We start from the raw sequence: 24,593 nt of genomic DNA, 5'->3' as shown, positions 1-24,593 counted from the left end.
GCCGGCGGGAGCACGGAGCCCGTCGGTCCGCACCCCCGCGCCGGGTCCGGCCTGGTCCGCAGGCCTGGCGACCGGCGCCGCGGGATGGCGGCAGCAGGAGGCGGAGGGCGGGGGAGGCTCGCCCGGGCGGCGCCAGCATGGAGGGGCCGGGAGGGGAGGGGAGGGGGGTCCCCGGGGCAGCCGCTTCGCTTCGGGGGCGCACGCCGAGCCCCGAGCGGCGCTTCGCGGCCGAGCTGCGGCGGAGGCGGCGGCAGGAGGAGCCGCAGGGAGCCGAGCGCCGCCGCGCCTTCCCCCCCCCCCGCCTCGCCCGCCGCCACCACCGCCACCCCCCCCTACCCGCGCCGGCTCGCCTCGCCCGGCCGCGGCCCCCGGCCCGCCCGGCGGCCTCGGCCCCGGCGGGCGGCTGGCCCGAGGCGGCGGGCAGCGGCGGCGGTGCGCTCCCTTCCGCCTTTTCCTGGGTCTCTCTCGGGCAGTGACGTGACGTGCTGACGGCGGGCCCGGCCCGGGGAGCTTGGCCGCTTCCACTCAGCTCCGAGCTCGGCCCCTCCCTCCCCTCCCGCCCGCCCGCCCCGCCGCAGCCGCCGCCGCCGCCGCCGCGCTCGGCCCAGTCGCGCTGAGAGAGGCCGCGCCGAGGCGAGCGCCGCCGCCCGCCACCCGCACGGTAAGCAGCCCCGGGGCTGGGCCCCGCCGCCCGGCCCGGCCCGGGCCTTCCCCTGCCCGCACCAGGCCGCAGCGCAGGCCCCGAGGAGGCCGCAGCTAGGCCGCGCCAGGGCTCCGGCAAAAGAGCGGGCCGCAGGGCCCGGGCCGGAGGGTTCTACGCGCCTGGCACGGCCCTGGGCAGCGGGGGCGACGGCGTGAGGGGAGTGGAAGCGAAGGGGGGTGGTTGCGGAGCCGGGGGGAGGCGGGCGAGGTTGGTGCCAGGCCCCGGGCCCGGCCGAGGGGGGTTCGGAGAGTGTCTGGAGGAGGAGACAAAATGGCGGCGCGCGGGGGGGGGAAGGCGGAGGGCGCCGGGCGCCATCTTGAATTAATCGCTCGCCATAGCCCGTGCCTCCGCGCAGGCCGGGCCGGAGGGGGGAGCCCCTGGCCCCGCTCATCGCAGCGCCGGGCTGCAGGCTCCGGAGAGTGAGAGCCTGTAGCCTCCCCACCCCCGCTTCTCCCCCCCTCTCCCCCGCCTCTCCCTCCTCCCTGCCTCGGCGCCTGCCAGCCAGCGAGTCGCAGGGGATCTCGGCGCTTTCCGGCCCGTGGCGGCTTCCTGTACGGCCGCGCCAAGGCTGCCAGCCGTGCCCCCACTGCCGCGGTGCCCGGCGCGCCAGCCCCGCGATCTCCTCTCCTTCCTCCCTCCCAGCCGGCAATCTGGGCAGTACTGGCTGGGCAGCAGTGTGAGGTTCGCCCTCAGCCTCCGTCGCCGAGGCGCCCCGCGAGGAGCCGGGTGCGGAGTCGCACCCCCCACCCCCCAACCCCCTTGCCCCCCCCCCCCGGTGCTGGCTGCTTCTCCTCCCCTCTGGCTATCCTCTCTCCTGCAGAGGCCCCCAGCTGAGTGGAAAGTAGTTTCAAAGGGGCGCCCAGGACTGGTTATTTCCCCAATTTAGGTTTTGTTAAGAATTGGCTTAGGTGTTGTCTGACGCACAACATCTTTATGAAATCTGGAGAAAACCCATTTTTTTAAACCAATTTCTGCAAATACGCCACTGAACTACAACAAAGAGAAAAAGATTTGAGATTTTTTACGAAATGACAAACCAACAGTACTGATTTCTCCTGCAAAAACTGAGGGAGATGCATCAAGAAATAAACAGCTAAATGATTACACTGTCACATTTGTAACATTGTTTTTATTCTTCTATTTATTCACCTAATAGTCATGGGGGTTATTTCTAAGATAAGATTTAGATGCTATAGGAGTAGTTTTTTTTTTTACCCTTTCATGTGTGTGTGATTGAGAGCATGTGTGTACATTGCATTCTCCATAAGTGGGTCACGTAGGGAGAGTTGTGACACTGCAGCAGTAGTGTAGACTGAACCCATGGTCATCTCATAACCACAGCGAAGCTTCGGGTAGCTCGGGGCTCTAACCCAATTGGGACATGCAAGGCGTGCTGCAGTTTTTAATGTGATGTAGCAAGGCATGATGGGAACTTGGTTATGGTTGTACACTAAGTCATCTCAGCATGGGTAGGGGCAGGGGCTTGGATGTGGGGAATTTCTACTGTTTATGCTGTGATTTTTTTTTTCTGGCAAGGGTCAGAGTTTTGCTGTTGGTGTTTAGTTTATGCCCCTGACCCCAAATAAACAGATATACTGTTCTTTCTTTAGGAGTAGGCAAAGGACTACCTTATGTGTTTCTTTTTCATAAGGATGGCTTTTCTGAGGTTTCCCCTTTTTTTCTTTTTCCTATTTTCCCCTTTTTTGGTGAGAGCAGAGAAACTCGATGGTTTCTGAGGCATGTTAGAGCTCTTTTTTTCTAAGGAACTCTAAAGTTGTTTTCTCTTTAAAATGTTGCAGCTTGTCTGTTTATTTCATCTTGATTACCTTGCTAGGTCTATTGAGTCAAGGATTTGTAATGTGGCAAGACTAGTGCAGTGTCTACATTGCTTTTCTTGACCGATTGTACTCGAGATTTATGGAAAATACCCATTTTTATTTTGGGAGGTTATTTTATTGCTAGTAGCTTAATACCATTTCTTCCATTAATCTATAATTTCTGTCTGTCCTTTCACTTGAAAATATCGCCTTGACTTTCATAAAACCAAAACCAGCCAAGTCTCTGAATAAATAGATACAAATCAATTTGTAAGAACTAACTTCACAAACAGAATTAGGTGTATTTCAGACTTGTATTAATTCTCGATCCATGTGAAGCTGACATAGACCCAAGCCAAGTAAAAGGTATAGATGTTTAGGTCTTTTAGAAATATAAACCCTGGTTTTAAGTGCCTAGGCTTTTTCTGTTGTAGTGGTAGAAGAGCAGTTCCCAATTTGAACAAAGAACCATGTAGATTTGGGTGTTGTGAAGGACTAAGTGTAGGGAAACGGCTGGGCACCTACTTCTCTTTGAGAGTTTGGGTTCCCAAACTGGACTGAAAATTGATTCTGTCTACTTCAGTGCCAGAACCTGCTCCTGAGGTAAGTGTTGGCTGGAATATTTTGAAGGAACTGAGAAGACTTTCTGCCCTCCTTGAAATCTTGCAGGAAAATGAACTGCTGGAATTGCTCCTTAGCCTTATGGTACCACAGAGCTTAGGGCACTTGCCAAGGAATTTGAAGGTGTTTGGTGTGGTGCTCGCAACAAGAAGCTCTGGTATTTCTCGTGTCACAGAACAGTATCTTCACCACAGAGCTGCTGGTTGGTACAGAACCATGTGACATATCTTACTTTGGCTGAATCTTGGGCCCTTGTGCTGGCCCGCTACTCAGAGGAGCAAATCAGGAAGAAACACAATATTTTCTGATCTACTGGTTAGAATGCTCAAAACGTGAGATGATTTCAGGAAATTTTTGGGGTGTGGGGTGTTTTTTTTTTTCTATCCATGGACAAATGCCTTGATGCCTTTTTGGGCTTCAGGTTTTGATTTAGGCACTTTTATAATTTTAGACACTTTAATTAAATCCTGTTTTAAATGCCTGCATACTCTTCTGCAGAAAATTTCTGTGGAGGTGGGGTCTGTGCCCTAGCAGAGCACTTTTAAAGTCTTTGTGGTCCCGCACAGGAGCAGGTATTTGTGTACGTAAATTTGCTGGCTGGGTCTGGGTACAAAAGCGTGTTGTGAGAAACCTTATTTAGTAACAAACTCATACAGTGAAAGGGTTGGGTATTTTTTCTTCTTCTTTGGAACAAGTACCAAAGCATACATCCACGTCCCTTCTTAGATTCAGTCTTGAAAACCCATGTCCCCAGGAAACTTCCTCAGTTTGTGGAGAACTTGAGCCTTTGCTTTGCAGCATATTACGCCCCTGTGGGTGAAAAGACCGTGCAGTTGAAGGTCTGCTGGGCTGTCACTGCTGATGGCAGCGTCTTCATAAAACTGCACCATCACGAACACCGCAGAGATTCGTTGGTTTTAGCGTGTCGCCTGGAATCTGGGCAGCAGTGAGAGCATCAGTGAAGAGATGGTGTCAGTGGGCTCCTTTGGGAAGCTGGGAAGTAGTGGGGGCAGCCTCTATCTGGATCTCGGGGGTGAAGAGGACAGACAGATGGACAATGGCGGAGAGCCTCACTCATAGAGACAGCGAGGAATTTGGGGAGAGGATATAGAAAGTACATGGGTGAATCATAAGTAGGAATTTGTGGTGGAGTGGTGGTCAGGTGGGTGATGAAAGCAGGAAGCAGAGAAAACAAATGCCAATTCTTCCAGTAGCTAGTGGTGAACTGGCACTTCAAGCTGGTTGGGTCCCAGTCAGTCAGAGGCTAATAGGTATGATAATACAGTCCTCAAAAGCACAGGCAGAAACGGTGGCTTCACTTTTCCCAGAGAGCTGGACAGCGAGTGCTAGCTTCTTAGGTGTGTGTTGCCCAAGGACAGAGGCAATTTATTTCCGTCAACCCTTAATCCCCACCTCCACTTCCCCCCCCAAAAAAAAAATCTCTGAATCGCTGATACAATCTTTGCTACAAATTGATGAGTAGCATGGCTTGGTGTGAATGATGGGAGTCTGCTGTAGTTAGAAGCTGGAGAGATGAAATGAGTGGGTGAGGAGGTAATGAACATAATATAGGTACAGGCATACAGGAAGTTGGAGAAGAAGCAACAGAAGAAACTAAACTGAAGACAACACAGAAAAGATGACAAGATGAATAGGAAAGACATTTGTAATAGACTGGCTAGGTGTATACTGAATAGATGGAAGTAAACCAAGAATAATTCTTGCTTAAATGACTGTATGAAACTTTTTTTTTCTGTTCTGGTTTCTGTGGCATGGCAGAAGTTGATTGCCATCAGTCAAGCTATGTCTTGTATCTGAGGCTGAGAAACACTTTTCTTCTGCTCTTGATTCTGAAAAAAGCATCTGTGGGAAGAGCTGTTCCTGTTAATAGTGGGTGCTTCTGACATAAATGTTTGACAGAATAATTGTGAGGTGATTTATGTCCAGCTGGACATCACAATGCTTTGTTAGCACAGCTGTCTTTAAAATATAGGGGCCTTCCAACTGAACATCACACAAATGTGGGACCCCTTGGAAAATTATTAGACTGCCGCTGCTTTTCCTCTAGCTCAATTTCTGGCTATATTTCTCCTTCAACTTGTAAAAATAAATTTTCTGATATGTAAATTAGGTGGTTAGCTGTGAAGAGTTGAGAAAAGTTTAGCTAGAAAATTGGTGAAGTCTAGAAAATACTTGCTACGCATCATAGTTGTAGGTTTGTGTTTTGAAGTAGTTGTTAACTTTTGTATAGCAATTTCCCCCATGAAGACTTAATTAATGTAAATGTTAGTTGACATAATTTGGAAAGGTTATGATTCTTATGGAAACCTTGGGCAGAATCTTAAATGTTTTCTCTAGGTCTTTTGTGAAAGTGTCACAGGAATGGGGAGATTTCTGCCTGTCACTGTGAAAAAATGTTTGGAGGAAGGAGAATCACATCTTCCGCTTGTACAGAAACATGAGCAGAAACGTGTAACAACGTTCTGTTGCCTCTTGCTGGTTCTGCATTTAGGAAACTAGTTGGATTAAGTGCAAGGGAGCAGTACAGGTTTATGTTAGATCACATTTTACCCAAGTAGGTTTGCCTGATCCTAACTATAAAGCACATATGTAAGCAGCAAAATTTAGATTGCAGTTTCAGATTTTAGCAAATATTTTAACTTGGTGGTCTTGTTTGGTTCTTTTGTTAAGAAGATTGAAATCTTAAGTTGTTATTATACATTGAAGAAATGTTGACATTCTGTTCAAAGAAATTTGGTAGAATATGACATTTGGTAATTTTTGAGAACTTGTGATATTTTTTAATACAAAAGCAAATAGGTACTTTGTCTTGGGGTGGAGTTTTTTAAAATACTCATGCATCTGGGGTTTGAAAACATATGGTGTTATGTTCTAGAAGCAATTTACGTTGATGATTTCCTGAAGTGACATAGGAGTACCTTCCTCCTGACTGCCCAAGTATGAACGCAGGGGACATCAAAAGCTGTGCGCATTTCAGATTATTAGCTGTCTACCTTTAACTTACCTTATTGAGCTTTATTGATGTGGCAATGCTGTATTTCCCACCATCCAAATAAGACTTGAGTGTGAACTTGTCTTGGCTTTGTTGTAAATTTTTTTTCTTTGTAAGATTACAAGGAATAATATTTTCATATCCCTTTACCAGCTGCTTCTGTGTTTATGGAGCTGTAGGGTTTTGAGAACTGGATCTGGAGTGTTGGAGCTCACACTCCTCTTATTCAGACCCTGCGTGTTTTTGTGTTCTGGAGTAGTATTTCTGTAATCCCAGACAGAGGTACCTTCAGTGAAATCTAGTCCAACTTAAAGTCAAGAGGCGTTATCTGTTAACTTCCATGCGCCCAAAATTTCTGCTTTTCAGTGTACAGGCAGAGGCAACCTTCATACCATAATACAAATTAAATAACCTTTCTTCTTTACCTTCTACAGACTCTGTGACTGATGAGAGTTAAAGGCCATGGATGAAGATGGGCTTGAATTGCAGCCACACGAGCCAAATGCATTTTTTGATCCAACAGGTCTGTCAGGAGATAATATGTAGATATGTAGAGTGTTCACATTAGTTGCTATTGACTGTCGTTTATTTTGTCTTTGCTTAAAAGTGCTATGCTGCATCAATGCTTTTGTATAGAGTAGTCACTTTTGATTTTCAGTTGTTTTTATTACTCAGAGCAATATGAATGAGTGACTGTTTTGTCAAGTAATAGTTGCTTGGATATTGAGGGAGAGTCTAAAAACTGGTAACCTTTTCTAGGAGAGAAAATGTTGTTCATATTAGTTAAGTTAGCACCTACTGAGGACTTGCTTTATTAGCTCCTCGTATATCTGCCTATCTTAATTGCTCAGAGGCTATTATACCTGTGTTACTAAATTGCAGCATAGTGTAAAAGTTGAAGTAAAATAGAAGTAATTTCAATTATTAACCACTTCACCTGAGTTAGTTTTACAATTTAACTGCTATTTTAATTATGTTTTTCAGGAGCTGATGCAGGACATATGGATGGAGATCAGATTGTTGTGGAAGTACAGGAAACAGTATTTGTTTCAGATGTAGTCGACTCAGATATAACCGTGCATAATTTCGTTCCTGATGATCCAGATTCTGTAGTAATCCAAGATGTCATTGAGGATGTTGTTATCGAGGATGTTCAGTGCCCAGATATCATGGAGGAGCCAGATGTATCTGAAACTGTTATTATTCCTGAACAAGTGCTGGACACAGACGTAGCCGAAGAGGTTTCTTTGGCTCATTGCACTGTCCCAGATGATGTTTTAGCTTCTGACATAACAGCAGAAGCAATGTCTATACCAGAACATGTACTGACAAGTGAGTCAATGCATGTACCTGAAGTTGGACATGTAGAACATGTAGTTCATGACAATGTTGAAGAAGCAGATATTGTCACTGATACGCTGGGAACAGATGTTGTTTCTGAAGAAGTCTTGGTGGCAGACTGTGCATCAGAGGCAGTGATCGATGCCAATGGAATCCCTGTGGAACATCAAGATGAGAAGGGCAACTGTGAAGATTACCTTATGATTTCCTGTAAGTTTCTGAGATAGCCATGGAAATTCTTATGATATGGGCCTGGGTGGTGCTTGAAATACCTGAGGGAGGGCTTACGACAGCACCAAAACCAGAATTCCTGTATTATTTAATGAAATGCGGATCTCACAAATGTACTCAATTGGGGGTATTTTTAGGAACATGTACCAGCTAAAAATTCTGGTGAAGCTAATGGAGAGAAATTCTGGCAAATGCATGTCTGATTATAAATTATTTCTGTAGCATTTTATAGCATATGAATGAAAGAGTAAGAATTCCAGTAAACTAAATGCCATATACTTAGTAAGAACTGAAAGAAAATAAGTGTGACATTGTTTGAAAACGCATGTATATGCAGGTTGCTAAGGTTACTGCCAAGACATTAAGAAAACAAAAAGAAATTATTTCATGGAAAAGGGAAAGTAAAAAACCCTGTTTTTTGGAAGTCCAAATGACAATTTGTTATCCTTGTCTTGGTTTTTTGCTAAGCCCCCGCCCCTTCCACCCCATTTATAGTTAGTTACAGGCAACAATATGGTTTTCTTTGTTGCTAGGATGTGTTTTCTTGTCTTGATTAAGCAAAGGACGGAGGTATGCTGCTAACAAAAAGAGTAGCTATTGCTGCTCATAGCTGAGAAGCATCCGTGAATATCTTAATCTCCCTTAGGAACAGTGGCACAATCCATTTGAATCATATTTCAAAAGACTTAAAGTAGGGGGTGGAGAAAACCAGAGCATATCATCAATCCTTTTTCTACTGAGAATATCCATTTGTACGAACTAGAGCTTACTTTTAAGCGTGTTACTTATAATAATGCTTACTCAGTGCAGCACCTAGGAACATCAGAGTGTCGCTGCTGAACATTTGTTTGTCGTAGAAATAGAAAAGCTTTGTTAGGCTGGTTTGTTTAATTGCCATTTCAGGCACTTCAATTTTGTCTGGCATGAAATGGCTCCATTGATGAGGCATACTTCATGCTCTGCTTCAGTTACCTTTTTTCCTTTTCTTTTTTTTTCCCCTTTTTTTTTTCCTTTGGACACTTTTTTGAAATGTATAATAACTTGTTTTAATTTTATATTCTGTACTTATGGATTTTAATGTTGCTTCTCCTTACCTAGGATCACTGCATTTCTTAATTTATCATCTCTTGAGTTCCTTGAGTAACCTTGTGCAGCCATGTTTTGAGTTTATATGAGGTACAGTTAATTCTCTATTATCTGGGAAAACAATGAAATGGGATAATGCAAAATATGGATAACACAAAATATTGTAAAATTAAGCTGCGAGATCATACTGAGGTGAAATAGGTCAGGGATGCGGCTCTCTGAAATAGTACTGATCCAAATTAATAAATGCACTCCGTACATTATGGTACAGATAAACTTTCTGATTCTGGACCCAAGTTAGATCAGATGAAAGCAGCTCAAATGCTTCTGCATCTGCAACATAGTTAGGCAACAAAGTAGATAATGCACCTATGGATAATTGAGGCCTGACTGCATAAAGACTCTGGTGGTGATCCTTACCTGTTTCTTATCCCTGAATGTAGCTCTTTAAAATGCGGTTGCTCCTGTCTCTCTGCTCACCCTTCCCCTGCAGGTTGTCATCCTGCAGCATGGGGCAGCAGAGTGAGGCCTCTGGGGCTGTTGTTATAGGAACGCTTTGCAAACTGTGTCTGTGTAAATTCAAGCAAGAGGGGTGGGTAAATACGTGTCCCATTCAACCATTGTCAGTGGCTGAATGAGAATGTCTTGGTAGATGCCATATTGCATGATCCCTAAAATACCCACCCAGCTGGGAAGTCTTCTCAGACATACCAGTCCTCAACAGGTGGTAACTGGCAGAAAACACAGGAGTGTAATTGGTTGGTTGTGCCGGGGTGTTCTCCGTTTTCAGTCATGTATTTCTGCAGTTTTGTACTTTATTTAGTATTAAACACCTCTTGATAGTCTTGCAATACATTTTGTTTAGATTCAGAACCTTAAGTAAGCCAGCATCTAAAACAATTGTTAGGCTACAAAACATACATCCTTTCTATTTGTTGTTGAAATGTTAAGTATGTTCTACAGTTCATTTTAAAGGGAAGTTCCCTATTACCACCTACTGTGTTTAAAGCCTGCATAACAAGTTCTTCTGGTTGTGAAGTCAGAGTCTAGTTCTTTTCTGTCAAGTAAAGACTATCTTGCCAAATAGTCTCTTTGTTGTATGGAAAACATTATTTGAATTAATTTCCATATATATTTTTTTTTTGCATCTACAGTGTATGTGTTTATTGATCTGTTGACTGTCTCCATTCTTCAGTTGCACTTAGCGTTGGGTGGTTTTTAAAAGGTAGTAACATCAGCCTAGTTTTTGATTTTTCATCCTAACCTGTAAATTTCTGCTGGATTCTGGCAAACCTCCCTGAACTGCTGGGGCAGATGTTGGAATATAATTTTCTCTGCCATTACAGTAGCCAAATGTAGCTGCTTCCCAGATCTGGGAGCTAGACTGTGTTCTTCAGGATGCTTTTGCTGGTCGTCTTTTATCTAGTTGCTTGCAAAGCAGGGGATGACACTTTGTGTTCTTCTGTCATAGGTTTTTCAGTCTGTTTTCTTCAGTGGAAGTTACTGGCAAAATCTTTTTGCTTAAGGGTTTCTGGGTTTGTTTGTAATGAACTGAGTCTACATAGATTTTCTTAAAATAAGATAATTTTCTTAGTTTTATCCTGAAAATACCTGGTTTGAAATTACTAATCTATGTGTACTTTTTTTAATGTTGTATTGCTGCCTTCTTTCTTGGTTTCAGACTGGTTTGTCTTCTCAAAGAGTACAGTCCCTGTGGGTTTCATTTTGTGACTTTGCTTCAATAAACTCAGTATTTTAATATTTATTTTCCCATATAGATTTAAGTTAGCTTCTGCATTGATATGCCTTTGTTTTTTTAATTTCCAAGATAATGTTTCTTGGCACAGCTTGTATGATCACTTACCTTTTGATGTACTCACCATTTTTCTTGGATGCTTTGTCTTTGCCCTCAAGCTTCCTTTTTGGTCCGTGGTCAGTTTGGGGCATTTATGGCAGAGCAGAATCAGATACTCATTCAACAGAGAATGCAAACTGCTACTAGTTAGTAGCTTGAAAAGGACTCGGGGAGGTTGGATAAATCAGGTTTTCTTTCACATATGCTATAAGAAGCCAGGTCATGAGTTTGGTCAGGAAAGGATAAATTGTGTTTTGGCTCACACTGGTACTACTTATTTGGTAGCAAATTTTAAGGCTGGGAAAATCATTAGTCCATAAGTGAAACAGTAATAGTGACATTAGCTAGTGTTTGTCAAAACAACCCCCCTCCCCAGCATTTACTAGCCAAAGAAAGTAGTGCCTCGCACTGGCCATGAGATGGAAATTAAGATTTTTGCTTGTCTGGTTTTATCCAATTTGGTGAAGACGTATCCTCTTGCATGAACTTGTTCATGAGACAAGAAGTTGTACTCTGATATAATCATATTTAATTGCAGTTAAAATGGTGAGGCACAAAGGAGGTTTGATGAGGGGAGTCTGGAGAGAGGGAAGGGTAGCCTTACAAAGTTTAAGCTGCAGTTTTAGGAAGTTAAATGATGTTTGCAAATACAGGGCCTATGCTATGTCCATCCATATTCTTACTTTGCTGTGAGTTAGACATGTTTCTTTTGTTTATCTGAATTAACACTTTTCATTACAGGAGTCAGAACCCCAGGTACTCAGAGAGAATAATGATTGCATCTTCCCATAGGTCTAGGTGAAACCTATCTTTTCTCATCCTTGTTGGATTAGTTGAATGCAATGGATCTGATCAACAAAGCTATAAAGTTCATGCCTTCATTAGGGTCATCCAGTAGACTTGCAGTCAAGAAAACAAAATGCTTTTATCTGCTTTTTTAGCATAAATAAATACCTCCCTATTTTTCCCTGGAGGTTCTTAAATATGCAGGAAATCACGTATTTCTTTGTGAGGTAGAACTTGCTGCAGTGCCTCTGCCTGACCACTGGAATGGCACGAACAGTTGTTGCAGCCAAGGCTGCTCAGGAGGTCACCATGAGAGGTGAGGGAGATAAAGGTTGCCTTGAGCTGAGGGATGCTTCAGAGCTTAGTCTGATTTGTGTGCTGGGGAGAGCAGGACCAGAAGTGTTAGATATCCGTTTGGAGCTCAGGAAGTTCTCCTCTGCTAGACTGCTGCCCTGAGGGGAGCTTCAGATGCATAGGATATGCTATTGCTCATGTGTGATGGCAGTGGCTTTACAATCAAAACAGAACAGATTTCTATTTTCTCAACAGGTTAAGAAACCTGCTTTGCCATTTAAGAAATAACTAGACAGTAAAAATAACTTCTTCAGTGGACTAGGAATTCTCTGCTATCAAGCGAAGTACAAGTAAAATGTTTCTGTCACAGATAACTGAACAAAGTCTGTCTGGGGAACAGCATGCTTTTAATCTATTTTAGAGAAAACAGAATAGTTAGTAGTGGCCTTTTTCATTAGGAATGATTAAACAGGGTTGTTTATTTTGTAAGTAGACATGTATCCCATGATACACATTTTTTTTAGCAGCGAAGAGAATCATTTGGGAACATAAAGGCTGACAAAATAGATGATTCTTGTCTAATTGCTCCATAGACAGATTTTAAGATCTGTTACACTGGTGTAGAGACAAACTTTTTCTTAGAATGTTTGTAAGAATTCTTTCAGTGTGTATTTAGCAGAGCGCTAAAATATTTGAAAAAGATGGAAGGTTTCTTAGTGCCTAAGTGAATATTGTCTTTTACAGTCCTTTTATTTTCCTCATTTAATGCCACATAAAGGAGAAATAGTAGGAAAGAATAAATGTAAAAGCTTATGGAAACCATTAAAAAAATAAAGACAGCTACAGATATTTGCATTTTTCTAGTTAGGAGTAAAAGACTGCAAGGCTACAAAGTCTGTATCTGCTGATCCATTAAATATTGGATGTAAAAACCTAAAAACAATTTCTTTGGTAAACTGTACATGTCATGGTTAAACAAAAGATGTACCATTTAAGCAAATGCAGGATCTGGGGCTGGCATTTGTGCTCCTGTATGGGGAAACTGGCCTCAGCTGGGTTTTAAATACTGTTTTTATTATCAATGCACAGGAGCTTGTTTCTGTCCCAAAAATGCCATTGGACATGTTTTAATAGGAGGGTAAAGATACAGGAGATAATTATTGGTTGGATATTATAGTTTACGACATTATATGGGGTTTTTTTATTAGATGTAATGTTTTTAGGAGACAAATGCTGCCATCATGATAGAACACATTAAATGATCTGTTGTTGATGTTGCCTGCATCTTTTATTTCTTCGGTTTACTCTTTATTCCTTTTTTTATCTGTTGGTCTCTTTTTGTTGATTTCCTTGTAATGTAAATGGCAACTAGACAAGCTTTAAATATGCTATGTCTTTCATATTTTGTGACACCTTTCTCATCTGTTTGTACTTTAATAAAAAATCAAGCATTATCTTTATATGGAAGCAATTATTGCAACATTGGAGAAATGCATCCTTTTTTTAGCTGTTTTTTACAGCTCATAGTATGCAAAGAGCAGGCTCCTCTCATCAGTGAAGTCTGTAAAGAATGACGGCAAACAAGCCATAGAATGCATTCTTGCAATTTACATAAAATAATGTGTCTAATAATTTTCCTCTTTTTTTTTTTTAACTTGGAGAATTTGTCTGAATCCACTTGTTTACTGAAGTAAAGCTACCAGCCAATAGGGGGAAAAAATAATATATTTAAAGTTTTTAGTCTTCAGTTAATACCTAATTAAATGGAGGCACAAGGTATGATAGCATTGGGAATAATGCTAGTCTGAACTTTTTTCTAGCATGTGACTTGTGATTAGTAACTGCCCAGCATCTCTACTTGAAAGGAAGCGGTCTCTTATAAGCTTAATTAATACTTTTAAGTACTTTGGGGGTTGTTTTTTGGGTTGGTTTTTTTTTTTTTGCAATTTCAAAGAGGAACAATGTGAGAGAAGATCAGTCATGCATGGTATTTGTGGGATCCCTTGATGGGCTGTGAATTCGAATGAAAAATTCGAACGTCATCAGAGTTCCAACTTCAAACATTGATCAGTCAAGTATTTATGAATATCATTTTCTCTGATTGTGAGACTGAGGTATGAGGAGAATGCAGAAACGTAGGGAAAGTGTTAAATAGAAATCAAATTTCATAAATGCTGCCAGAGCATCAATGAGTCAGTATAGATAAATGCTTATGTAGCCATGGGACAAAATACCATGGAAATGGTACATTATGTGATAGATACCCATTCTCTTTCATCTCGTTTGTCTCTTCTTCTGATTTTTATCTTTTTTTCTACCTTTTCCTTTCCACCCTACTTTTCTTCCTGTTACCTGTTTGCTACTATACTGCAAATGCCATTACTTTTCAAGCCCTTCAGGGACTTCAGTTTTTCAAGTATTACCACCTGTCAGGAGTGATTTTTTTACCTTTTGGATGAGAAAAGTTGGCCTAATATTCCTACACATCAATTACCTTACAGTTTAATGGCACTGTTAAAAATATTTAAACCAGGTGTTACATTTATAAAACACTGTTGAATGTGGAGGAAAATCAGGGATAAACAAACTCTAAATTGTGTAACGATTATTTTTTTTTAATTGTGTTGTTTAAAAGATTACTTTGAACCTTGGAGAATTTATTTTGAAGAGTAAATGGAGAATATTTTTAAGATTTAGAATTCTTCTGTTGTGTGAATGTTATCAATGGATACTTCCATGTATGTATGGAAGTAAAAAACACTGTTTTGGTTAAAAGAAACCAGTCTGTTTCACATGGTGTACATAGATTTGTTTTCTCTCTGATTGCTTCAGCCATAATTTTCCTTCCTTGAGTATGTTCCAACATCAGTTGAGCTTGGTGGCAGACTTCCCCTTTGGCTTCAGCGGTGTAAAATCAGTCTACGCTGATTTGAAAGCCTTCCAAGTACACATGCGTGACACTGGAAACAGCCAAGTTAAAAGAGAACAACTCCATAAATCGAGTGTAGGAACAAAAGCAGGTTTTCCTTTTGTCAGAGTTCCAGTGACGTTTGGTATTTCATGTGTATGCCAAAGAATTTATGAAAGTCTGCTCAATAACTGAATATATGTACTGTGGAGCTATGTTGTTAACATGATTCAAAAGAACATCTTAAGGTTTTTACTTTTGAAATGCTTTGGGGTTTCAGCTACAAGATGTTATGTTGTCCCATGACGCACAATCATTTTTTAAACATCGTACTGCTTGAAACATTCTGTACGGTGGCCATTGATCATGAATTTGGTCTAAGAGTATTTAATGGTTTTTTTTCTGCTGCTCTTTTGGTGAGGAGAGAGATAGACTAGTTTATTTTAATACTTCATAATTTAATGTTATTCATATTTCTTTGTGAATAGTGAAGCCTCATTGAGAAATTGTACTTAAATACAGTTGTGTTTGATACATGAGACACAACATGTGCTAGTTTATCTAATTTAAAGGCTAATTTATTGACTTCATGGCAGGAAAATAATACAATGTTTTGAACTTTTTTTAAAAAGTAGATCTTAAAGTAAATGGAAGAGTTGCAGTTACTGAGTAGTAAAGCTATGATTTAGTTATGAGGGTAGTTTAATGAGTGCCAGTAAAGCGACCATACTTTATTAAGTATTTTGTATGTGCTAGGCATGGTAGTAAAAATTCTACAGCATTTATGGGACAGTTCTTACACTTCCTGTAGTATAAATTTCATGTCTTGGTGTTGTGAATTGAAGGTATGCATGGCTCTGAGGGAGCCATGTCAGCCTCCAAAAGTGACTTTATGAACAATAAAGTCACAAATTACAAAAGTATGCCATCATGTTAAGAATTCTTAAATAATCTCCACACTCGAGAAACTTCTGGGGCTTCTGAAATTGAGAGATTCTCTGAAGGTCTTGAGATGCTGGATTTGATTTTTGTAAATGCATATTTAACATTTTTTTCTTGAAAACCCACGCTTGGTAAAGTAAGATGGTGTGTGTGCGAGCATGCCAATGTAGAGCATGTCTTAAGAATCAGAAATATGTTCCGCATAAAGCTGGCTGTTAGCCATGTTTATGTGGGAGGCCTAGGCAAGTTATGGCAATTCAAACTGAAGTGTGGTGTCAGCGCGCTTCTGAAAGGAAGAGAGCAAAATCTGAGATGATAGTAAGGATATCGGGCTACAGCATAAAATCCAGTGCAAGTCCCTTTCAGTAAGGGCACCATGAACAATCCATTGAATAGGTTCACCAGTGCTGTAGCGTCAGGGCAGAGTTTTGAGGCTATGCTTGATCCCTCAGCTGTTGAGTGGATGAGAAGAGCGGAGGGGTTTCTTCCTGTAGGTTTTCCCTCTTGTCAGTTGAACAAGCACCAATAACACCGTTTTGCAAGGAACCAGGTCTGACTGGCAGAAATAGTACCGCTTGCATTAGAGACATGGTTGAGTAACAGATAATGCTTTTGAAAAAAACACTTAATAGCTTATTAGTTGTGAAGGAGAAAGGAATTAGAATAAATGAAATTATGCCACAGAGTAAGTACTAACATGCAGTTTCTTCCTACCACCATCTTGCTGCAGATTATTATTTCACTATTAGTATTGCTTGCTGTGGTGCTCATGCTTCTAGTCATATCACTGCAGCACTCTTGCAGTTCCCCCTTAACTAGAAGATACAGCTTGAATTTATTTCTGTGTTCATTGTTGGTGTTTTCAAGGATATGAAAAAAATATTTATGGGTAGGTTCTTTATCACAACATAATCTTAAACTGCTTCCAAATTTGAGTAATAAAGTAATAAAAGACTTTCATATATGTCTGTCTGTATATGACTGGATAATTGTATTAACTTGTTTTTGTAGTGGATGATGCTGGTAAGATAGAACACGAAGGTTCTGCTGAAATTACCATGGAAGCAGAGTCAGAAAGTGGCTCTTGTAAAGTGGATGGCATTTGTCCAGAAGTCATCAAGGTGTATATATTCAAAGCAGATCCTGGAGAAGATGATTTAGGTAAAATATTCCAACCTGACATCTGAAATTTTGCATAATTAGAGACTGCGGTCATCTGTACAGTCATCTGTAAAGAGCTGTGGGTCTAAATGTTGAAAGAGCTACAAACTTTCAGTTTTCTGTGGTTTAGCATAGAATTTGAACAAAGCGCATGTAAAATATTTTGCTCTGGTCTTCTTAATCAGGGGGCACAGTAGACATTGTGGAGAGCGAGCCAGAGAATGACCACGCAGTTGGATTACTTGATCAAAATAGCAGTATTCGTATTCCAAGGGAGAAAATGGTTTACATGACTGTAAATGACTCTCAGCATGAAGATGAAGACTTAAGTAAGTAGGTGGCTTTCATTTGGGAACAGGGATTTTCACTTTCAACAGTGCAGTGTTCCTATTAATTTTTTCTTGACTTCTTTTTCTCTTAGATGTTGCAGAAATAGCTGATGAGGTTTATATGGAAGTGATTGTAGGAGAGGAGGATGCAGCAGTGGCCCATGAACAGCAAATTGATGACACTGAAATTAAAACTTTCATGCCCATAGCTTGGGCAGCAGCTTATGGTAGGTAATACTCAAATAATACTTCCTGGTGACACTGTCTATAGCAAAATGTTGGGGATTGTATTTTGGAGGGTAGTGGAGTATTTGTGCTTTTGTGTTTGTTTTTAGTTTTAGTTTAAGAATGGTGTCTTGGCATAATGAGCCTTAAAATTAAAAAGAGAAGAGGGAAGCTGTAAGGCAGACTGCTTCTTATTCCTATTTTAACAGGAATTTTCCTTCATATTTTCATGATGTAGAAGGGGAAGTACATGAGCTTTCAGCTGAAAAATTGCATCTCAAGTACATCTGTCCTTCACAGTTTTAGGACACAGTAAGAGATGGCTTGGGAATAGAACTGAGTATTTTTATTTTGGGGGGGAAAAAAAGCAGATGGGAATATATAAGATTCAGTGTAACAGTAAAATCCAACACTGACCTCTAGCTTGATTTAAGTGCTTTCTAGAAGGAACATATAAATACATGATTTCACTAATGGAAATAATTAATTGATAAACGCAAAAAAAGCTGGAGGGAGACATCTTAAAATTGTAGCAGAACCCTGAGAATACTTCCAGCATGCAGAATGGAATCCTTGAATGTTAGTATGTGAGCATCAACTGGTGCACAAACTGATTTCCAAAACTTAGTAAGCTGGTAGACCAAAATCTTGTCTTAAAAATGTTCCATATTGCCCCATTCTCCTTCTAAACAAACTTTGAGTAAATGAAGCAGAAGAAATAATGGAGTAGAGGACAAAACTTAGGTTATATGTCTGCATGGTGTGGACTGTGGTGATAGTGCCAGCAACCAAATGGCAGGGAGATACTGAGAATGCCATGGGGACTGGAATCACAAACATAAGTCAAGGGAGGGCAAGATTTTGGGTAGCAGCATGTGTTAAAAATTGCTTAAGAGATGGATGGTAGTGCACCCAGAGACATATCTTTGGCCATATACTGGTGAGCACAGTTTCAGTGGTGATGAAAGTAAAGAAGCCAGGTTGGGAATTAAAAATGAATTTAAGTGAACTCAAAGCAACAGTCGTAGACTGAATATTCAGTGTTTTTGGAGGAGAAAATTGAGCAGAGTGGATTAAGAACAGCGAGATGGAATTGAAGGGAGGATTTAAGAATGTGGGAAACAGTGGAGTCATTGCATTGTCAGCAGTAAGGAACCTAATGCGCAAGGTGAGAGGTGGCAGGGAAGGGAAGAAATAATGAAGCATGAAGGCATGAAAATGGCAGAGGTTTGTCATCTGCACTTCTCAGAACTCTTCTCCACTTAAGGAACGTTTAAAAGCTGATAACAATGGCATCTTAAAATGTTAAATTTGTTTTGTTGCTGTATTGTAGCAAAACCCGGTCCCACTGTGCTTTATGTTCCAGAAAGTTTTTGCAATTTTATTCTAGTATTAGAAAAAGGCTTGGGGCCTGTTTTGCGTTACATTCTAGAAGGACTCTTCATGCACCTGTTACAAAGTGTACTTTGTACATGTAAGATGTGAAAAGGCTTTGTGTTTTCAGCTTTTGTAACTTGCCGCGTTTGCTGCTCAACACTTGAGCTAGCATATAGATCAGACTCTTCAGGCTCTGCATATGCCTCTTCCTGGCTCTGAGTCTTCTTACATTAATCATGAATATTCATTCTCGGCACTCTACAAAGGGAACAGCTATTGAGCAACTTGCACTTTCTTCCACTTCAATCTTCCTGTCTTATTTGTGCGCTCTGCTTTCTCTAGGAACTGTTGCCTTCTACTGATTCAAGTAAATACTTAACCACAATATTTGTTATTAAAATTTACTTATGCCCTCAAATCACCAATATTAAACCAAATTAACCAGTGTTAAACTGATTGCCAGTAAATACCTCCCTGAATATATAGATATATTTACTTGTAGTTTTCATTGTTTTACATCCAGTGATACCATTTGTGTATTAAACACAGAACTCTATAAGGCAAAGATTGTTTGCCTCTTTCTGTTACACAATACTGAGCATGCTTTCTGTTCCCAGTAAGAAGAATTTGTAAGTGTTAAAGCATCAGGTGTGCAAATACTAACTAGTGTATTTTGTGTGAAAGTTTATGGGCTGTTCAGAATGATTCTTTGGTCGCAGTTCCAGTTCTGAAACTTGGTGTGTGAGAAACTTCAGTCAGGTGAATTCAGATGTCCAGAAGTGAATGGGAGCTCACACATATATTTCAGGACTGTGAAGAAAATCAGGCACAGTAAATATTGTGACATGCTATTGTTTACTGATGTTAAACATTTTGGGCATAATTAGCAATCAAAGAAATGCAAAAAAAAATACTGCACTTAAAGGAGAGCTCTTTGTGAAATGTAAAACCATTAATTCCTGTAAATTGTGTACTCCTGTAAAATTAGGTTTTGGTTCCAGGTTCATAATATCAAACAGAATTCATAAGTTACAGAGAAGTTTTGCAGCTCATCATGGTTTGATTAAATGTCCAGATAACAGTTTATAATCCCTTTTTTTAATTATTGTAGAGTGTGTTGCTCGAATAATCCGTAGAGTGATGACGGTAGGTAACTTTTTAACTTGTCTTGTTAGGTAATAATAACGATGGCATTGAAAGTCGGAATGGCACTGCAAGTGCTCTTTTGCACATAGATGAGTCAGCTGGACTTGGGAGACTGGCTAAGCAAAAACCAAAGAAAAAAAGGAGACCTGAGTCTAGGCAGTATCAAACAGGTGAGTGTCTGGTTGCTGGCGGTACTCTCATTCCTCTAGGCGCTCATCCATTAACAGATGTACTTCGCTGGTAGGGTGTGCGATGTCTTGCAAAAAACAGTGAGTCTTTTGGGAATTGTTTTCTTAACACCACTTCTACATCATAAATGAATGCATATTTTATTTTAAAGTTTTTAAACACGTCGTTGGTTTGGATTTTGGGGGGGTGTTTTAAAGGAAACCATCTCTGATGTAAAAAAAAAAAAACCCAGTGTCATAGCAAAAGGTTATCTGCTTAACTTGCCACACCAATTTTAATGTTGTTAACTTTTTTAAAGGTGATGTTAGATAAACAGTGTTCTGTAATAGTACCTTTTAAAAACCCTTTTTGTCTTTATTGAAAATACATAGAACAATACATTTCATTATATCAACTCAATAAGTAAGCGGAAAATCTGAACATTATATGTTGCAGTTGGTAATGTAACTTCTGTACTCTTTTCTGTTTTAGTTGTGAGATAAATTGCCTTGATGTTCACGCCAATGGTCTTACTTGCATCTGTAAGAACAGATGCGCTGTTTTGGCATTATTTGGTTTCTGCTGCTACCGTGTTATGGTCTGAACGATTTATTTGGTCTGATAAAGTTGAAAACCCACACGACTGTTCTCTTCAGTAGCCTTGCCTTAAATGATACTCAAAGTTTCTTTCCAAATTGTGACTTAACTGTAGGAGTTCTGTTTTGTCTAGCACTGAATTAGTAAACCAGGCAAGTTTTCATCTTAAAGTTTGCTTTTTTTGTTTCCAGCTACCTAGTCAGTTCTCCCTCCAAAACATTTTTAGAAAAGAGAGCTTTTTAGCATGCCTAGACAAATTCAGGGTAAACAAATCAGGCTGATGGATGAGTGCAAATAAGCTCCAAAGCTTTGAGGTGTCAGTATGTGAAATGTGTTCTTGTTGATTCCTGCCTGATACCTCCTCAGACTGTGATTGTGACAGATGGCACAAGAAGGAGGTGTTAGTTTGGGGACATGCGAATTGTAGTCAGCAGTAGGTGATTAAGCTGCCAGATTAAACTTTATCCACAGATTCGTGGAAAGTCAAAGACCGTGTGCCATGCTTCCTGTGTAAGACTTGGTTTAACAAGTTGGCTGCTGTTCTTTGCACCAGCGTCGGTTTCTGCGTGTGTTTAATGTGTGAACTGGGTCAGAATTCTTTGAAGTAGAATTATTTGAGGTGAAGAACAGCTGGGTTATGCTTTGGTTGTCTCCATCAGAAAACAGTATTTCCTTTCTCCTGATAATAAAAATGAGTGAAAATAGTAATTCCCCCAATTACTTCTGCCTAACACAGTTACAAGCTTGTTTATTATATAGTATAGTGTATGTATCTGACTCTGAGCTTACTTAACAATTCAGCTCACTGTTAAGGTTGAAATATGACATTTATTGAAGTCTAATATTGTTGTATAATACTGATGAAGGGGTTTTTGTTGTTTTTTCAGCAATAATCATTGGCCCTGATGGTCATCCGTTGACAGTCTACCCCTGCATGATTTGTGGAAAGAAATTTAAATCTAGAGGTTTCTTGAAAAGACACATGAAGAACCACCCGGAGCACCTTCTTACCAAGAAGAAATACAGATGCACGGACTGTGATTACACTACGAATAAAAAAATAAGTTTACATAACCACTTGGAGAGTCATAAGCTGACCAACAAAACAGAAAAGCTTATTGAGTGCGATGAGTGTGGGAAAAGCTTCTCTCATGCAGGAACTTTATTTACTCACAAGATGGTGCACAGGGACAAAGGAGTTAATAAAATGCACAAGTGCAAATTCTGCGATTATGAGACAGCAGAACAAGGATTGCTCAGTCATCACCTTTTAGCTGTCCACAGCAAGAACTTTCCCCATATTTGCGTGGAGTGTGGCAAAGGATTTCGCCATCCGTCGGAGCTCAAGAAGCACATGCGAATCCACACTGGTGAAAAACCGTACCAGTGCCAATATTGCGAATACCGCTCAGCCGACTCTTCTAACTTGAAAACTCACGTAAAGACTAAACACAGTAAGGAAACGCCACTCAAGTGTGATATTTGTTTCCAGACTTTTTCAGATACCAAAGAGCTACAGCAGCATACGCTTATGCATCAAGAAAGTAAAACACATCAGTGTTTGCATTGTGACCATAAGAGCTCAAACTCGAGTGATCTGAAACGACACATAATTTCAGTCCACACGAAAGACTATCCTCATAAGTGTGATATGTGTGATAAAGGCTTTCATAGGCCTTCGGAACTGAAAAAACACGTGGCAGCTCACAAGGGTAAAAAGTTACACCAATGCAGACATTGTGACTTTAAGATTGCAGATCCGTTCATTCTGAGTCGCCACATACTCTCAGTTCACACAAAGGATCTTCCGTTCAGGTGCAAGAGATGTAGAAAGGGCTTTAGGCAACAAAATGAGCTGAAAAAACACATGAAAACACACAGTGGCAGGAAAGTGTATCAATGTGAGTACTGTGAGTATAGCACTACAGACGCCTCAGGCTTCAAACGGCATGTTATTTCCATTCACACAAAAGACTACCCTCACCGTTGTGAGTATTGCAAGAAAGGTTTCCGAAGGCCTTCAGAGAAGAACCAGCACATTATGCGGCATCATAAAGATGTTGGGCTGCCTTAAAGTCTCTTTCACAGACTTAACGGCTGGAATTATAAAGGAATTTTGCCTTTCAGGCAGTTAGCTTATTTTAAAGCCAATCACCTGCTATCACACACAAAAAAAAACCCAACAAAAAAAAAACATACTGTGCATTTGATTTGTTGCTGTATAAAAATAGGATTATTGCTTCTAGTTGACTTTTATACCTTTTGTTCAATAGCGTGTTCTGAATTCTATTCAGTTTGTTTAATAAATGAAGAAAAGATGGCAACAATAAAGTTGCATTTAATAAAGTAAACCCCGTCTCTTACTGAATTTTTCAACCGTAATAGTTTATTTAAGTATATTTATCTTACTGACCTCGTTGATACTCACAGTGTCCATGTTAATGCAGTTTTGTCGTGAATTTTAAAAATAGAAAATTTCTCTTGATAAAATTGTCAGAGGTTTGTATGCGATGGGGAATTGTGATGTTGAAGATGAAGTCGCTCGGGCCCTCCTGACTGTCTTGTTTTGCATATACGGACTTTGTGGCAGGTTAACTATTGTCCGTTTGAGCAGTTACACATCTAACTTTATTGTGGGAAACTATTCTGCATTCTAATTCAGGTTTCAGAGAGAAACATTTTTAAAAATAAGTGCTTTGGGGCATTTGTTGTCTTCCTTTGGCGAATTTGAAAGTATGCTCAAATATTCTGTTTATTGTGCTGTGCTTCTTTGTCTTTGAAAGGTTTTGCCTGTTACAAAATGAGTTGGGTTTTTCGGTTTTTTTTCAATTTACTGCTGTCTTAATGTTGGAAACGTAAAATACTGTTGTTCCGTTTGCAGAGTTAATAGATCACAACTGTCTGTACGTGCCGGTAAACGTACCTCAAACTCAGTGCTTTTATGTATATTAGTATTTCTTTGAAAGAACAGTTTGTGGTTTGAGTCACATTTTTATTGTGAGTTGTTTTTGAATAAAATTTAAGACCAAGAGGTGCCTGGATTTTGGAAATGAGATATTTACAGTGAGCGTTTCAGAGGGGGATGGAGTGGAGCAGATGCGTTCATGAGGACTATAGATGTTTTAACGTAGATATCCTTAATAAGAAAAGTAACTTATGATGGTACCAGATCTGTTTCTAAATGCAATGTTTTTCATGCGCCATTAGCAGCTGTGTTAAGCTGCTGTTTATTAATTAGTACAGTATCCAGAATTAACCCAGTTTGTTTAATCTGTTTATAAACAGCTGGCAGAACATTACAATTATTATATGCGATTCTGCCACCTGAAGACTATTATAAAATAGCGCCATATTTGCTAATTGCAGCATAAATGTACCAAGCATGAAGTCGCGTACCGTAACGACAACTGTGGAGCGCAAAAACCCCAAACCATTTAGTCACACGCCAGGTTTCAGGACCCGGCCCCGCTTCCTTTGCTCAAATTCCCGCTGAAGCCAGTGGTTGACGGTGGATTGCAGAATTTGGACCCAGCTGCCTGCCAGCTTAGCACAGATTTGTAACCAACAATTCACTAATGGAAAGGGTTCAGGGCCTGGCCCGGCGTTAGCTCTCGTTTCTAGGCAGGCAAACTTCCTATTGAACAGGGACTTTAGCGATGATTTCAGGTTTGGGGTGATAAAGGGACAAAAGTTTCCTTTCATATGTGCACCTTGTTGTGTTACCAAGCCCTGCTCCTACTGCTCAGCCCTTCTGTTTCACTGTAAGCCGAAATACTCGTGTTTCATTTGCAGTTCAGGAGAGTTGAATGCCATGTGACTACCTTTGTTGTATAATGTTTTGGGTTTTTTTCCTTTTGATGCCTGCTTCATAGTGCCCCCAGACTTGTCCAACGTGCTCTTGTGTAACGTTGCTACTCACGGGCCGTGAACCTTTAGTGTGTAATACCGAGGTGTGCTGCGCTGTGCCTTCGTTGAAATCCCCGGTGAAGTCGA

At 40.8% G+C, this 24,593-nt stretch overlaps 1 protein-coding gene across 2 annotated transcripts; it reads left to right on the top strand.

Annotated features, from left to right (window-relative positions):
- The first annotated feature begins 369 nt into the window (after window positions 1-369).
- On the top strand, window positions 370-22,961 carry ZFX (zinc finger protein X-linked). Of its 2 annotated transcripts, XM_054828548.1 has the most exons (8): window positions 370-661; window positions 6,589-6,677; window positions 7,139-7,705; window positions 16,609-16,758; window positions 16,944-17,087; window positions 17,180-17,314; window positions 19,865-20,005; window positions 21,488-22,961. In XM_054828548.1, exons 2-8 carry the CDS (start codon window positions 6,617-6,619, stop codon window positions 22,672-22,674), a joined length of 2,385 nt encoding a protein of 794 aa, XP_054684523.1. In that variant the 5' UTR covers window positions 370-661; window positions 6,589-6,616; the 3' UTR covers window positions 22,675-22,961. The 2 variants fall into 2 exon arrangements, with proteins under 2 accessions (XP_054684523.1, XP_054684612.1); XM_054828637.1 differs by lacking the exons at window positions 370-661; window positions 6,589-6,677 and adding an exon at window positions 8,825-8,902 and having other exon boundaries at window positions 7,588-7,705.
- Window positions 22,962-24,593: the final 1,632 nt, after the last annotated feature.

Source organism: Grus americana, chromosome 1, assembly GCF_028858705.1.
Source record: "Grus americana isolate bGruAme1 chromosome 1, bGruAme1.mat, whole genome shotgun sequence".
In the NCBI taxonomy this organism is placed as follows: Eukaryota; Metazoa; Chordata; class Aves; order Gruiformes; family Gruidae; genus Grus; species Grus americana.
Note: the sequence above shows the minus strand (reverse complement) of the source record. Positions and strands in the feature narration are given on the sequence as shown.